This window comes from Neovison vison, chromosome 7 (genome assembly GCF_020171115.1).
Source record: "Neovison vison isolate M4711 chromosome 7, ASM_NN_V1, whole genome shotgun sequence".
Taxonomy (NCBI): Eukaryota; Metazoa; Chordata; class Mammalia; order Carnivora; family Mustelidae; genus Neogale; species Neogale vison.
Window position 1 is genome coordinate 57,173,136 of NC_058097.1, and position 16,861 is coordinate 57,189,996.

General features: G+C 53.2%; 1 protein-coding gene across 1 annotated transcript; it reads right to left on the reverse strand.

The window, feature by feature from the left end:
- Positions 1–4,304: 4,304 nt before the first annotated feature.
- On the reverse strand, positions 4,305–15,395 carry LOC122912078 (tigger transposable element-derived protein 1-like). The gene is made up of 3 exons (XM_044257396.1): positions 15,284–15,395; positions 10,822–12,744; positions 4,305–5,080 (listed from the first exon to the last, which is right to left on the reverse strand). The coding sequence occupies exons 2-3, from the start codon at positions 12,626–12,628 to the stop codon at positions 4,998–5,000; spliced, it is 1,890 nt and encodes a 629-aa protein (XP_044113331.1). The 5' UTR covers positions 12,629–12,744; positions 15,284–15,395; the 3' UTR covers positions 4,305–4,997.
- Positions 15,396–16,861: the final 1,466 nt, after the last annotated feature.

Sequence of the window (16,861 nt, forward strand, 5' to 3'; positions counted from 1 at the left end):
CCTAGGCTCTGGCTCAGATGGGGCTTCCCAGTCACAATCATTAATCCACTCCACGTTCCTTTCAACACACCATTCATTACCGTGTCAAATTCTCTGCTCAGCGGGGAGGCTGCTTCCCCCTCTCTGCCTGCCTCTGCCTACTTGTGATCTGTTAAATAAATAAAATCTTTTAAAAAATAAAACAAAAAATAGTGTCAGTCTCTCATCAGATTCGTATTCTACATTAAGTGGTGTAGGTACCTAAATGGGAGAAGCTCCCCAGCAAGCCTGGGATCCCAAGATACACCCATGGTGGCCACTCCCAAGAGAACCCAGAGCTGGCCTCAGCACTGGGGCAGAAGAGTTGCCTCAGGTGCAACAGGTCCAGCCAGCAGGTGGCACTCACTTCCTGCCTGTAATTTGAGGTCACGTCTGGGAATACGTCAGTCAGGTGTGCACAGGTGTGTACAGTAGGCAGATGGGAGATGTGTGGGCATCTGGGTTCCAGAGTAAAACCTTTGGGCCAAATTTAAACACTAACAGATCTCCTAGGCTAGCCCTCCCTCTCCCCACTCCTGCAGAAAGAGGGTAGGCTCAGGTAAGGCCTTTCTGCAGAGGAATCCATGGCTGGAAACAGACCACTCACCTGAGGGGCTGTGTATCTGGAATTAGGCCAACCCACTCCCCCAAATCCACATCCTTACCCAAACAGGACACATTCCCAAAGGCTGCCTTCTGCAGGGCACTGGGTGGCCCCCAGTCTTCCCTCACAGAATCTGGGGCCTTTTCTCCAAAATGCCACCACTGTCTGGAATAAGCCATGCCCACATAAGCCACTTTCTTCTGAAAGTCAAAGAGGCATGGCAGAAGTCAAATAGAAATGAGTAAACAGAGGGGGTACAAGGCAGAGAGAGCAGGGGATGAGACAAGAAGGAAGGAAGAGTTGGCACCCAGTTTTGCCCAAGAGAAATCTGCAGCCATGAGGATGCGCCTTGTTAGGAGCTGCGAGGCCTGGTATGCGGCCTCTCCAGTTCATCCACCATGGGCTGAAGTCTCTCTTCTCTCTCCCCAGCCACTCAGTGGGGACACATTATTTCAGAGAACAGGACAGGGTGACAATTAGCATCTAAGGCCCCAGAGGAACAGAGCTGGGAGGTGTGTGGCCAGATACTGCTCCCACCTAAAACTACTCTATCATTGTCTCTCTGAAGGCTCATCTGGGGTCAGCCTTTTCTGCTGCCTTAAGCCCAGCAGAAAGATGAGAGGACCAGAAGCCGAGCAAAACCCCTTTTCCTCACTGAATGTCCACACAGTTCTAAGAGTCCCACACTCAACAGAAGGAGAGCTCATTGTAGTGAGCACAGGTACAGGAACACCCAGGGGCCTGGCTTCCTCAAGGACTTCCACTAAGAAACTTGGTACACTTTCCTCCAAAGGACCCAGAACACAAAAAAATATCACACTTGAGAATTCATCAAGGCTTTTAAAGCCATGTATTTGAGAAGTTCACTGGAAATAATAAATTATTTGCTGACAAAAAACCATTTGAGGAATATAATGAAATGGGAAAATTCAGGCTATTGCAACTTCAATACAAGCAAAGGGAGCCATCAGGAAGCCCTCTCCCCACCCAAGTGCTGAGTCCCTGGAGCTCCCAACCACCGCCCCCACCACCACCACTTGGGGCCTCTCTTCTCCTTAAAAAGCTCTCAATAGCAGCTGGTGATGTAGACTCTGAGGCTGCACTCCAGGTTGGGGTCACGGTCACTGATGATCTGCAGGCCAGCATCCAAGCATGCCAAAACCACGGCCAAGTGCCTGGCCATGAGCTGCCCGAAGACAGGTGAGATGTCCTTGCCCTCCTCTCCAGCAGTATGCTCCTGCTCCAGTCCCATCAGTTCCTTGCTGGACAGGTCTGTGCTGGGGCTCTGCAGCAGCTCCACCACATCTGCCTGTCACCTGTCTGAAACCCATACTGTGAGCCAGTGCCATGATGTCCCTTAGGGTCTGCGGTAGAGCGTCCCCGTGCAGCTTGCCGGCATCCCGCCAATGCGCTCAGGCCGCGGCTTCCTTCGCCTACCCAGTGTCGCTGGCGGACCTACTCCTAGGACTCAGAGATGTCGTAGACAGTGTCTAGAATGCTCTATTCTTGCCAGATGTCAAGGACCACTGAGTGCTGGTGGTCCCTGCCTCACACCCGCAACACCAACAGGCGGAAGACCCTGCGCAGGCAACAGGCCTTGAAGGTGGCAACAGCGTCCTGGTTCATGGGCCGGACAAGGGCCCTGGTTTTCCTGGGCATGTACCCCACACGCACGTGTTCTGAAAGGTCGTCCAGGCTCCCAGGGTGGCCAGGGGCACTGTCCAGGATGAGCAGTGCTTTGCGCGGGAGGCCGTACTGGGCACAGTACCTCTCCATGGCTGGCCAGAAGTGCACAAACCACTCTTGGAAGAGGCTCATGGTCACCCAGACTCCCTTGTGTGAGCGCCATGCCACTGGCAGGTTGGGCTTGGGGCAACCCTTGAGGGCATGCAGGTTCTCTGAGGGGTACACCAGCAGCGGCTTCGGCTGGAAGTTGCCAGCCACATTGCCACCAAGCAGCAGCATCAGAGCTCGGGCAGCTTTGCATTCCGGCTGACTTCTCCAGAGAAAGAAGCATCCTGGCAGGCAGCTGCTTCCAGAGAAGTCCAGTCTCATCCATGCTGAACAACAGCCAGGGTGTGCAGCCGCCCTCCCAGATCACTCTTTGCAGCAGGGCGGGCTACCTGCACACAACTGCCGCAGTCGTGCCCACAGCCTCGCCACCCACTCCACGTTGTCCATCACCAGACTGCAGCTGCGTGTCAATCTGGGCCGCCTGCAAGTTGGCCGCCCAGACACTCACTCGGATCATCTTCTCCTTGTTGTCAAGAATGGTAGCCACAGTGCAGGTGGATAGTCCCAGCACCTCTCCTATTCTACTAGCTTCTCTCTGGCTTCAAAGCACTGCCAACACCTCAAGTTTCACCTGAGGGTTGACAGCCTTGCAGTCCCACTTGGTGCCTTGGCACAGGGTTGCACTGGGTGGCCTCTCCAGAGCGATCTTCCAGCCAGAGTGGTCTGAAGACCACCTCGACAAGTGGAGGAGGCTCCATCTGCATCACCCTCTACAAACACAGCTAAAGAATATGCATGTTCCCGCCCTGGGCCTGCCGATTTCAATGCCACTGCTGCCCTGGCTCTGACCGGCTATAAAATGGGGAAAAGACATTGACTGGTGGGAAATGAGACAGGCCTGGATGAAACCTGTTAAAGACCATTGATAAATCTCCCTCATTTGGCCACAGAACTCACGTCCCACTGGATGAATTCCAGCCCCAGTGGACTAAATGAACTTCAGCCTCAGTAATGCAGCAAGCCTCTGAAAACCCACTCCCACTTTACAACAATGCCTCCCAATGGCCATACTGTTTGAAGTCACCTACTTCAGCCCCAGGTCCAACGTAACACAATACACAAGCTGATGTCAGACCAAAGGCAGAAATCAAAAATTCACAGGTTGGGGGAGAAGTGCCTCAAAACATTGTAGCTGGGTACAGGAATTTATAACAATTGCTCATAAAACTGAACTCTGAGTTTTCAGGCAGCCAAGGAGGAAAACAAGAAGCTGTCCAGTTACAAGAAAACACATTTTCATGGCTCTGAGCTTGCAATGACCTTGAACAATGTAATTAAGGATATCAACTCGGTTTTTTCTTTGTGTTGTTTTGTCTGTTTTGCTAGAGGTAACAGCTGACCTTTCAACAACACAGAATTAGGGGACACTACCCCCCCGACCAAGCAGTTCAAGATCCACTTATAACTCTTGGCTACTAATAACTTACTGATGACTGGAAGGCTTACTGATAACATAAGCAGTCAATAAACACATATTTCATATGTTATATCTATTATACACTGTATTTTTACAACAAAGCTAGAAAAAAATAAAATGTTATTAAAAGCACAAAGAAAATACATTACGGGTGCCTGGGTGGCTCGATCCTGGGAACAAGCCCCGCACTGGGTTCCCTACTCAGTGGAGAGCCTGCTTCTCCTCCTGCCCCTCACCCCACTCATTCTCTCTTGCTCTCGCTCTCACTCTCTCTCAAATAAATAATCTTTTAAAAGGAAAAAATACATTACAGTATTATATTTATTAAAAAAAAAAAAAAATCCAGGGTGCCTGGGTGGCTGTCAGTTAAGTGTCTGCCTTCAGCTCAGGTGATGTTCCCAAGGTCCTGGGATGGAGTCCCAAATCGGGCTCCCTGCTCAGTGGGGAGTCTGCTTCTCCCTTTGCCTCTGACCCTGTTTGGGTGCTCTCTCTCTCTCACTCTCTCTCAAATAAATAAAATCTTAAAAAAAAAAAAAATCCATATACAAATGGACTCATAAAGTTCAAGCCCATGCTATTTAAGGATCAACCATACATGGACATGGTGAAATAACCCAGACAGGCCACTGCAGAACCGGGGAGGGTCCCAGAGGCAGCCAGGGAAGCCTAATTCCTGCATATCCTTCCACAAGGCAGACCATGCACCCTGTTTTAGAAAAAGCATTTCTCGGAGCTCAACTTTGTACTACTTTCTCAATGGAATTTCACAGTGAAGCACCCTGGCTATTCCCCCAAGAGTTCCCAACATACCACTAACTCACAAAAAACATCTGCTGAGCCCACCTTGGGTAGATCTGGACAGGAAAACTATAAGAGTTCCCATGCTTTGCAGTCTCTCAGGAAGCTCCAAGAAGGACAGTCAAGGGGCAGAGAGGGCCAGGGTGTGGCCCACTCACCTGACAGGAGACCCTGGCCACACATGCTCCTTGCCTGATCTGCCCTCCTTCCCATGTATGCTCAGTCAACATCTATAAGCAATTCCCTCTCTCCTCCTGGGGAAGTCCCTGCGTTACCCGCTGGGACCAAAAATATTCAAGTACCCTGTGACACAAAGGGGGAGTGGTAGGCAAGATGTGGCATCTATGACTTTGGAGGACTCATAGCTCACCTGAGCTCCATCTGTGAAGGGTTTGGCCAGCTCTGCAGGTCTCCAGACCACTGGTCCTCTGGACAGGCCTCAGCCCGTGCTGAGGGGAAAGGAGAAGGTTAGTGTCCTCAGCCCCACCCTAAGGGCACAGGGGTCAGGCACCCAGGCCGATCAATCAGTCAGGTAGTTAGCATGTACCTCGGTGCTGGTCTGGGCTTCCGGGCTGGATGAGACAAGGGCCTGCCCTCCAAATCCCACAGAACACCCTGCCCTAGCCCGCATGCAGCTCCCACTTTGGTCCACATACACACACATACCTCAGGAGTACACCCAGAGCCCCTGAAACCCAAGTCACTGAAATGCCAAGGAAAGGACCATGAGAACCTTCCTTTGGCTGCAGCAAGAAATTCAGTAAAGGATTGACTCAGCAGGCCTGGGCTATCCAAACCCTACACGTTCCAAAAGTTTGGTGCTTGACCTGCTCCTAAGAGGTAACCCCTAAGCCCTTGGATATTCTGCCTGTTAAAGGTGTCTTTGTTTACCTCAGGACTTGGGCCAAAGCAGATAGTTCATGCTAACAGTGTGACTTACAGTGGTGACCATGGGTTACAGGGTACCAGTTTGGCCTCTGGGAGCAGTTGAGATTTGAGTAACTGAAGTCAGTATGCTCCATGCTTATATGACTGACCCTCAATAAAAACCCTGCCCACCAGAGCTCAGATAAGCATCCCTGATTGCTACATTGTCACATAGCATTGCTGTGAGAATTAAGCAGTGTCCACACGACTACCCTGGCAAAGGACATGGAAGCTCACAGCCACTGTCTCCCAGACTATACACCTTTTCCCACCACTGATTTTAATATGTATCTTTTCACTGTAACCAACCATTATGAGTATAACGACCTTGCTGAAATCTGTGACTCCTTCCAGCAAATCATTAAGTCTAAGGGTGGTCTTGGGGAGTCCCCCAACACACACACACACCCTCGAGGCCACTTGCTACTGAGGAAACTGTCCCCACATCTGGCTGGCTGTCAGCCAGCCTCAACCCCCCTCCCCATCTCTGCCCTCAAGAAAACACCTGGCACTGGGAACTTGGTTAAGAGAAGAACGAGCCCACCCCATACAAGTGTACAGTAACTCAAGCTAGACCGGATAAAGGTAGGAGAGTTGCTCCTGAAGTTAGGGGGCATGGACATGCCATGTTTCAGTGACCTGAGAGAAACCCCCAGCACCCAAGCAGAAGTGCAAGCAGGAACTAGCAGAGGGTGAGTGCCCAGGGAGAGTCTGAGCAAATGAAGGATGCCATCTGCCAGGCACCAGCAAAAGTGATGGGGCGGGGGCGGACAGACTGGAAGGGCAGATGGAAGCTAGGGTCAGCTGTACTGCAGCCAGCCTGGGCCAGGCACAGGGATAGCAACAGCTATCCCTGTAGCTGGAAGGCCTTCCTTCCCCCATGGCAGACTCCTACCAAGTTTGAGAGGCTCAGCTCACACGTGATGTGGGAAACAAGAACAGAAGAAAAATTATTAAATGTCCTTATCCACTCACAAGCCCTTGAAACAGGCAGTGACATTCCTCTGTCGGGAGCCACGCTGGCAGAACAAGAACAAGATGGCGCATGTGCTTTTGAGGAACTAGATGTGATTGGCTGACAGCTTACGTAAGAGGTGCATGAACACTGTGTGACCCTTAGGTGGTGGAAGGGAATGATCACGCGCGCGCTGCATGTAAGGGCTGCTCATTGGCTGTTGCAAACTGTATATATATGTGTGAACTTCCGTGTAGGAGGAGGCTATGAAGAGAGCGCAATAAAGAAGCTTGCCACCCTGTGTGTCCCCGGGTCGTTCTTGATGGCGAGAGCGACATTCCTCTAGGGACTCAACTGCCTCCACCTTAACACTTTGCAAAGGGCAAAGGGCAGTCATAGCCTGATGAGCCCCCTACTCTCAACCAGGACCCTATAAGTCTATTTTAACAATTCCTTTGGAAACTTTACCTCTAAACCCTCCAAGATACATGTTGACAATCATTCCCAAGCATATGGCCCACTGATACACATCTAAGGGTCTCACAACAAAGGTTTTATTACTGGTAATCAATCACCTTTTTCCCAACAATAACTAGCCCCTCAAGGTCCTGGAAACCTTGCCTCCAAAATTCCTCAGAGACTTAAGCCATCCCTGATCCCCTCCCAACTTGCGCATATAATGGACCACTCCTCACAACCCGTGGGAAGCAGCTCTTTCTGCCCATGGCTTCTGTTCCCGTGCCTTAATAAACCACCGTTCTGGGGCGCCTGGGTGGCTCAGGTCATGATCTCAGGGTCCTGAGATCTAGCCCCACATTGGGCTCTCTGCTCAGCAGGGAGCCTGCTTCCCTTCCTCTCTCTCTGCCTGCCTCCCTGCCTGCTTGTGATCTGTCTGTCAAATGGGGGGGGGGGGGAACAACTTAAAAATCTTTAAAAAATAAAAAATAAACCACCATTTTGCACCAAAGACATCTCAAGAATTCTTTCTGGGTCATTGGCTCTGGACCTCACCCCACCGAACCTCACCTATATTCTAAGGCTTCACCAAACCAATTAGTCAAGATCAAAAACTGGCAGTGGGAAACAGGAAGTAATCCGCCACAGTCCTCACACAACATGATCCCGCTGTTAGTACTTTAGAACAACCGGGTGGCTCAGTGGGTTAAAGCCTCTGCCTTCGGCTGGGGTCATGATCCCGGGATCCTGGGATCAAGCCCTGCACTGGGCTCTCTGCTCGGCGGGGAGCCTGCCTCCTCCTCTCTCTGTGCCTGCCTCTCTGCCTACTTGTGATTTCTGTCAAATAAATCAATAAAATCTTAAAAAAAAAAAAAAAAACAAACTTTAGAACAACCTCTGCGGAGCATGTGTGCGCGCACGCAGGGAAAAGCTACAGTTACAAATGTTCAGAAATGGGTCCTGAAACACAAGTTCCCAGTGGGCGTGATGTGAGCAATTACTGGAGAACGTCCGCTTTTTCTTCAAGAATCTCCACCTACGGTCTGACCGTCTTCGGCAACCGCTACTTGCTATCACGGACTTCACGAACCAACAGGCTGTTTCCACCGCCAGCACCTGTTCTCAGACGGGGCGGCCGGGGCTCCCCAGGCCCGGGCAGCTCCAGTCCCCACACACACCCAACAGCCCACCACCGGGCTCCCCACCACGAGGCGCCCCAGGAGGTGATAGCTACAACACAACACTCGGAACAACACGGGGGCGGCCGGAGGAGCTCGGGCCAGCGCCTCCCGCCGCGCGGGGTCCGCGTCTCCTCCCCGAGGCCAGAGCGCTCGTTCTGGGCATACCCACGCGAAGTGGCAGCAAAGAGGAGACACAAGCTGGGGCTGTGGCCATCCTAAGACTCCCCACAGGAAGGGAGCCCAGCTCTGAAGGAGCACCGCGGGCAGGAAGCCCGGGAAACTCGGCTCCGGGGGACAGCGGCGCCCACCCGAGGCTGGAACCAAGCCCAGAACCAATTCCGGGTGGGACCCGCCCGCGCGAGGCCTCCGAGCCACCCTTCCTCGAGGACTAGAAATGGGCGACGCTCCTCGGCGCCAACCCCCGCGCCGCCCTCCGCCAGGCCGCACGCCTTGCCCAAAGGCATTTTCAGCGCTTCTGGCTGCCTTGATCCTGACTCACCACCCCCCGGAGCCACACAGGCCGGCCCCCCCCCCCCCCCCCCCCGACGCTCAAGGACCCTGAGACCACCCCAGCTGGGAACCAGAATTGCCTAGCCCCGCCAATGATTGCTTCCGGCGCCTGTGCCCTTCGGCCCCAGGCGACCCCCACCCCCACTCGATGGCCACGGGAGCACGCGGAGGGGAGGGAACCATATCCCTGTTGCTTCTGCGTGTCTATGGCAATGGTCCACGCGTGAGGTGAAAAGCGTCCAAGACCGTCTCTGTGGCGAGATTCTCTGGCCAATGTCCCCAGCGAGCCGGAGAACCGCCTGTTGGGCTGAGACCCGGCATCTCCCAGGAGACGCAGGGCCTCCCTGAAACGCTCAGGGGCCTGGGAACGGTTGCTGGTTGAAGGCACCCAGGGCTCCCAGGCCAGACACCTGGAGAAACAAGCCCTGGAGCCAGACCGCCCATCACCACTACAGCACGACCTCCAGCGTAGGTCCCCTAACTACCCCCAGCCAGATTCCTCCTCGGACTCCCACCTGGTCGCCTGCCCCCTTCAGCCTCCACCAGGATACTCCTTCCTCTGGGTCCTTGGGCTCTCACCAGCCACCCCACAGCACCGGGCTGCCTCTGTCAAGCCCCTCTGTACCATGTGGCATTGTGAAATGATGGGTTTCCTGACTGTCAACAAGGTCCCTAAAGGCTGAGACAACACTCCCCAGAAAACCTGCCTATTACGTCCAGTCCTCCGTGCCCAGCTAGGTGGGAGTCCTTCCTTGAGTCGCCTGTCACAGCCTTGTCAGGTAGAAGGTAACAACCTCTGGACTAGCAGCTCCTGAAGTCAGTCTCACTCTCCCTGGTCTCCTCAACACCTGGCACGTTACAAGTGCTCATAAATTGTGCAATGTATCCAGTCTGTCACCAGAATCCTAAGAAAAGCTTCCCTTCCCTGTCATCCCTCTTACCATTCTCCCCAGGAAAGCAAGCACGGGGCCTCATCTGACCTTTCTCCCAGTGAGGCTGGCCCTTCAACCCCTCTAGCCCAGGGATATGTTGACAGCAAGCCCATCAGTGCGGTGTTAGCTAGGACAGAAGTAACGGGAATCCTTTCTCCCATTTTTATTTCTTGGCATGCCTGTGTGTGTATATGTGCATGTGTTCACGTACACGTGCACCTGTGCTGAAAGGAGTCCAAAAGCCCAGACATCCCTATCCCATCACCCGTGGCTCATCCAGCTGGAGCACAAGACCTTCCCTTCCTGACTGTTTTGGTGACCCAAGTGGTATTTCTGCAGTCAGGTGGACACCCCATGATGCCAGTTGTTACAGTTTGGAGAACAGGAAAACAAACTGGAATTAGGGGAGATAATACGACTGGGGTGGGAGCATATCCGTGAGAATCAGAGCTCAGGGTCTAGCTCAGGGAGAGGAGCTGGCTCAGGGAGAGGCTGGGCTGCAGCCAGTGTACTAGGAATTAACCCTGAGGTAATCCAGCTCTTAGAGAAGTGGATAGTATTTTCCAAAGAGCACCAGAACTGGGAGACCATCAAAGTCACAAAAGGCTCAACCTCAAAGGCTAGAGGGAAGCCAAGACAACTAGAGCACAGAAACTCAGGGAGGAAAACGTCTCCAAAAAAGGAAGTGATCCCCAGTATCAAAATCCACAGAGAATCAAAGTGCTCAGGCACAGGGAAGGTACCAGAGACCCGGGTCAACAGAGGCCATGAAGATGGCATGTAAAGTGACAAAAGGTCATGTTGAGAGCAGGAAACCCTCACCTACAGTTGGCAAGGAAGGCTCACAATGGTGTAGGGAGTAAGAAGTCAGGTTTGGAAAATGGGAGAGGCAGGTCTCAGTTCTGGCCCCTGACACAGCTGCCCTGGCAGGCTGTGCAGGGCAAAGACCATACTACAGGATGTGTCCCTGTCATGGGTGGGCACTCCCTGGGCCCTGCAGTTCATCTGCCAATCAGAGAACACCACCCTTCTGTTCCCCAAGCCTGGCATCACTACACAAAGAATACAACATGAGCTATGAGAACCCTGGGGAAGAAGTAGCAGTATCTGACCTCCAGAACCAAAACATCGTTACAGAGAGATCATGTGAGGTTAAGCCCAAGCCCCAAATCATACAGGACAGCCAGAGGTTTGACCTTCATGACCTGTGCCCTTAGCCACCTCCTCACCCTCTGTGGGCCCCACGTGGGGCAAGGGCAGGTTTCCTGCCAAATCCCTTGGTGCCACTGCCATGGGCCCTCCTGAGGATGCACCTGCCCGGGCCTGTCGCCTCTTTTCCCGGTGCAGCTCCCAGAGGCGGGCAAGGGCACAGTGGACATCCCGAGACACCCGGAGGCTGCGTTCCCGGTTTGGATCATTCTCCAGAAGGACCCGTAAACCAGCAGCAAAGTGTGACAGGGCCTGGCCCAGGTGCTCAGGGCTCAGAGCACCCACATCAGTATCTTCAGTCCCCACACCCACTACAGCCTCTGTGAAATCTGACTCTCGTTTTCCGGACACCGAGCCTTTCTCTGCCTGCCATGGCAACCCAGAGCCACAAATGTCCCCACCATCTTCTGCATCCTGGGGAAGGCCGTGGGGTGGGGTCTCCCCATGGGCCTGCAAGAGGTTGGCAACATCGGCCTCAGCTGCATCTCCAAGGCCCACATGGCTGGCTAGTGCGACAATGCTGCGGCGGAGCTGAGGCACAGTGTCCGGCTCAGGAGCACCAGAAGGCACACACTCGGGCCACAGCTTCCTCCAGGCACTGTTCATGGTGGCGGGCTGCAACTCTGCCCAGGCTCTGGCTATATTGTCCACAGCAGTCACAACAGTATAGCTGCGCCAGAACTCCCGCACGGAGGGTCGTTCTTCACCAGACGTCTCCTGGACCAGCTGGCTAAGCATGCGGCGCAGGTAATACACCTTGAATGTGGCAATGATACCCTGGTTCATGGGCTGGATCAGGGCTGATGTGTTCTTGGGCAGGAACTCAACTCGCACATGGGGTGAGAGGCCACCCAGGTGAGCAGGGTGGCAGGGTGCGCCGTCCAAGACCAACAGGGCACGGTGTGGGAGGCCGTGGCTGGCACAGTAGCTCTCCACAGCAGGGCAGAAGCAGCTAGTAAACCACTCCTGGAAGATGCTGGGTGTCAGCCAGTCGTTGCGGTTAGAGCGCCAGACCACCGGAAGGCTGGCCTTGGAGCAGCCCTTGAGGGCACGTGGGTTCTCTGAGGGGTACACCAGCAGCGGCTTCAGCTTGAAATCACCAGCTGCATTGCCACCAAGCAGCAGGGTCAGGTGGTCCTTAGAGGCCTTGAGGCCAGGCCCAGCTGCCCCTTCCAGGGCTGCCAACATGCGCTCTGGGAGCCGCTTCCAGAACAGGCCAGTCTCATCCACATTGAACACCTGACGTGGTGAGTAGCAGCCCTCCTCTAGAATGGTGCGCAGCACTGGGGGGTAGTGGGCAGCAGCCTGGGTGTCAGCCACAGATGGCTCATCTGTCAAAAGCACATTGTGGCGAGCCTTGAATCGGGCAAACCAGCCATTACTGGCCCCAAAGGTCTCAGCCCGAGTGCCATTACCCTGCTCATGCTGCAGCTGCACGAAAAGCCGTCGGGCCTTGTCCTGGATGAGCAGCGTGCTGATAGGCAGGTTCTGCCGCTTTTGCTCCTCGATCCAGAGGCTCAGCAAGCGTTCCATATGGCCCATCACCACACCTCGGCAGCGGGTCAGCTGTGTGGCACTTACCGGTGTGGCTGCCTGAGAATTGGCCCGGATCTTGTCCTTGTTGACACGGATCGAGGCAACAGTAGAAGTGGCCAGCCCTAAGGCCCGGGCAATCTGAGTCAGCTTCTCGCCTTCCTCAAACCTCCGAAGCACCTCTAATTTCACATGCAAGGTGATAGACCTTCGGTCCCGCTTGGCAGTGTGGCGGAGGCCAATCCCACTGAGGGATGCCTTCCCCGACACTTGCAGCCAGGGAGTTGTCTTCATTCCGCCTCCCTGGGCCACGCACCTTGATGAGCTCTCTCCCCAGTGCCTATCCACAGTAGCTACCAGTGTGCCCACGATGGCAGCCCCTTGGCCTCTCCTGCCATAACTGCCTCTGCCTGTAAGACAAGGACACATGGGCATTAATGTGTAAGTACATGGAAGTGCCAACCACCAGCTGGCCCTCCCATGTTCTGAAAAAGCGCACCCAGCCCTGCTGACCACTGCCTCAGAGGCATGCCCAATCCCTTCTTTTCCTACTGCTGAAAACACTGCACACTCAATTCCATCCATTCTTTGCATCTAGAGTAGCCTGTCACTTAGTTTTAGCTTATGAGATCAAGAAAAGTCTGCTAGGAGACTTTGCTCTCTTCCCCCAGCAAACCTCCTGCAACCACGATACAGTCTAGAAACCCACTTCCCACATACCGATGAGCAAACAAGCTACCCATTTCCATGCTTCCCACCCAAAGACATCAAACATCAGTGTGGGGCTGAATAATGACTCCTTAGGACGTCCAAGTACTAATCCCTAAGTAAATTACCTAATATGGGGGGGCACCTGGGTGGTGCAGTGGGTTAAGCCTCTCTCTGCCTTCAGCTCAGGTCACGATCTCTTATGGGATCGAGCTCCACATCAGGCTCTCTGCTCAGCAAGGAGCCTGCTTCCCCACCCTTCCCCATGAACTCTGCCAAATAAATAAATAAAATATTTTTTAAAATTACCTAATATGGCAAAAGGGACACTGTGAGTGTGATTAAGACAATAATCTTGAGATCAGGTGATTATCCTGGCTTATTCAAATGGACCCTAAATGTAATCAGAGGGCTCCTTACAAGAGGAGGCAAAAGATTTCACTCAGAAAGCGGCAATGTGGGCGCCTGGGTGGCTCAGTGGGTTAAGCCGCTGCCTTCGGCTCAGGTCATGATCTCGGGGTCCTGGGATCGAGTCCCGCATCGGGCTCTCTGCTCAGCAGGGAGCCTGCTTCCTCCTCCTTCTCTCTCTACCTGCCTCTCTGCCTACTTGTAATCTCTCTCTGTCAAATAAATAAATAAAATCTTTAAAAAAAAAAAAAAAAAAAAGAAAGCGGCAATGTGACCACTAAAGCCTAGAGCCTCCAGAAGGAAACAGTCCTGCTGGTAACTTGATTTTAACCCACTGAGACCCAACTCAGATTTCCGACCTCCAAGATAATACATTTGTGTTATTTTATTATTATTATTATTATTATTATTTTATTTATTTGTTTGACAGAGATCACGAGTAGGCAGAGAGGCAGACGGGGGGTGGGGGGGTAGCAGGTTCCCTGCTGAGCAGAGAGCCTGATGCGGGGCTTGATCCCAGGACCCCGGGATCATGACCTGAGCCGAAGGCAGAGGCTTTAACCCACTGAGCCACCCAGGTGCCCCACATTTGTGTATTTTAAACCACTCTTTTTTCAGTAATAGGTTACAGCAGTCATAGAAAACTAATACAGGAGGAAACCAATAGAATTCGTGCCACCCCAGAGAACATCTGGGGATAGAGGAGGAAGGTGGTTCTCCACACAGCAGCCACAAAGATTCAGTAAGCACTAAGGTCCTGTCCCCACTCTGCTCAGCGCTCTCCCAATTCTGAGTAAAACCCAGAATCCTCACCAGATTCCTCAAGCACTTCAATGCCTCCTTCTTTACCTGGCTCGCTCCCACCCACATCCTTGGGGCAGACTAAGGGTGCTCCTGTTTCCTTCGGCCCAGGGCTCAGGCTCTTCCCTGTTATCTGCATAGCTTGTTCCCTCTCCTACAAATCTCTGCTCAAATGTAACCTAATAAAAAAGGCCCTCCCTACATACATTTTATTATACATCTGTCACATGCTGCCCGAGGGCAGGAGCTGTGTCGGCTGAGCTCTCTTGTGTCTCCAGGCCCAGGAATAGTGCATTCAGAAGGCGCTTGATGATGAAATTATTAAACTTCAAATACGTTATTATTAATTTTAAAGTACATTGGTGGGAAACAGTTTTCATCTTGTCTCTACTGCATTATGAGCCACGTGAAAGTAGCACCTGATCAGTTAAAGAAAAAAATTTTTTTGAAGGCGCGCCTGTCAAAGCATGAACAAATGAGTGAAGGTCTGTTTTCACAGCGCCTACGGCACCTGTCGGTATCACATCAATTCGGCGCGCATCTTGAAACAAGGTGGCATAGGCCCAGGACCCTGGAGCCTGGGAGGCAGGGAAAGGTGGGTGGGCATGGGAAAGGCTCCTCTTGCCTGGAAGCCGTCCCCGAGTTCTGAAACCCTCACGAGCCTCTGTTTTTCCTCCAACATCCACGCCTTCCTTTGCTCGCCCACAATTCTAAATTAATTCACCCGCATGTTCATTCATCCATTCCCTCCCTCCCGCGCTCAAGAGGAAGTCTCCAAGCGGGCCGCCCGGGGAGGCTCGCGGCCCGACATCTGGGTGGGAGAGAGGGTTTAATCCCCCTGAGACTACAATTCCCATAGAGCAGCGGGGCTACCGGAAGCACCGATTGGCCCCCACCCCGCGCTCGTCCCGGACTGAAAGTGCCAAGGCCTCTCTCCGTTCTCTTCCCGCCGCTCGGGACCAAGAGAAACGGCGCCCCAGCCCCCGCCACCGCCACCGAAACCCGGGCCCCCGCGTAGCCGACCGCCCTCACCACTGGACCGCGACGTGGGCCGGCTGCTTCAGCTGGTCCGCTGGGGGTGCGACTCTTCCCTGTGTCCTGCCTTACAGGACCCCTTTCCTGAGGCAGCCGAGCCCACCCTCCATGTTCTCGGCGGAGGCGGAAGATTGCCGGGGACTGTCGGGATTGGAGGAGTCGGCGTGGGGCCCGCCCCTGACGGCGCGCGGAACCCTGCGCCAGGCGCTCCCAGTCCCGCCGGGAAATGTAGTTCGGAGACGAGGACGCTGTGCCTAGAGGCCAGCAGGGGGCGGCAGAAGCTGCCTCTGCCCAAAGCTGGCTTTCTGCCTCATTTCTCTCTAATTTTTCCCTCCCCCGACTTTCTGTGTCTTTCCACCATCCTCCCTATTTCCTTCCATTTCCAGCTCTGTTTTTTCTTTTCTCATTCTCTTGGTTTGTCCCCCATCCTGGAGAATTAATTCTCCATACTGTCAACTTAAAAATAAACTCAGTGAGTGCGCATGGAAGAGTTAATTACCTCGGGGAGGAAACTCGCAGGATAGCACAGGCAGTTCCAGGAAGATGAGAAAGAACAAGAAGGGTGAAAGAAATGAGGAGCACTAGGGGGTCACGGGCCCTGGTGTCTCAGTTCCCGCTCAGTGCCCTGGGGGTGATACAACTCTAACCCCAAGCATGTGCGGCCTGGATCCCAATCAAAAGGTACTTCAGAGGGAAAGGCCATATGGTTGAACCTGGCCACACACCGGTGGCCCATGAGATTGTAACACACAGAGAAAGTTGCATAGTCATGCTAGGTCATACACAGGTGGCCAATTGAATTACAATTCACCCTATAGTATCTATTTGAACTAGCCTATCACCTTGGTCAGAATTGGCACCCAAGGGGCGCCTGGGTGGCACAGTGGGTTAAAGCCTCTGCCTTCGGCTTAGGTCATAATCTCAGGGTCCTGGGATCCAGCCCCACATCGGGCTCTCTGCTCAGTGGGGAGCTGCTTCCTCCTCTCTCTCTACTTGTGATCTGTCAAATAAATAAAATCTTTAAAAAAAAAAAATGGCACCCAAAAGACAGGGCCCACATTCTTTAGGGAGATAGTGATTGGATGTCTCCACCTGGCCTGACTCATCCTTGCATTCGGGCTCTGTTATCTCCACCTGACCTGACCCGCCCTTATATTTGAGCTCTGTTATCAGGGACTGGTAGACCATATGTTAGTGCATAAACAAAAAATGACTATTTAATCCGAGATGGAATCGCTCAGGCTAAGTAGGCCCTTACACTACTGTTCAGTTCGGGTGAGTTTTCCTAAAAGTCTACCTCCAGCTCCCTCCTTGCTGTCCCCCTTCTCTAGGTCTTCACAAAACTCTCCACCCATCTTTGCTGTCTCTCAAATGCCTGCCCTTTCTCTCCCCTTGCCTCTGTACACCCGTTCCTTGAATCTCGATAGCTGCACGTCTTGTCTTTGTGACTCTCCTTCCAGATCGATCCCTTCCTAACCCTCCACCTTGCTAACTTCTCGGACATCCTGTCCACCCGGCCTGACTCTTGGATCCTCTGGCTTCTTATCTCATTCTTTAGGTCTCTGAGAATAGAAA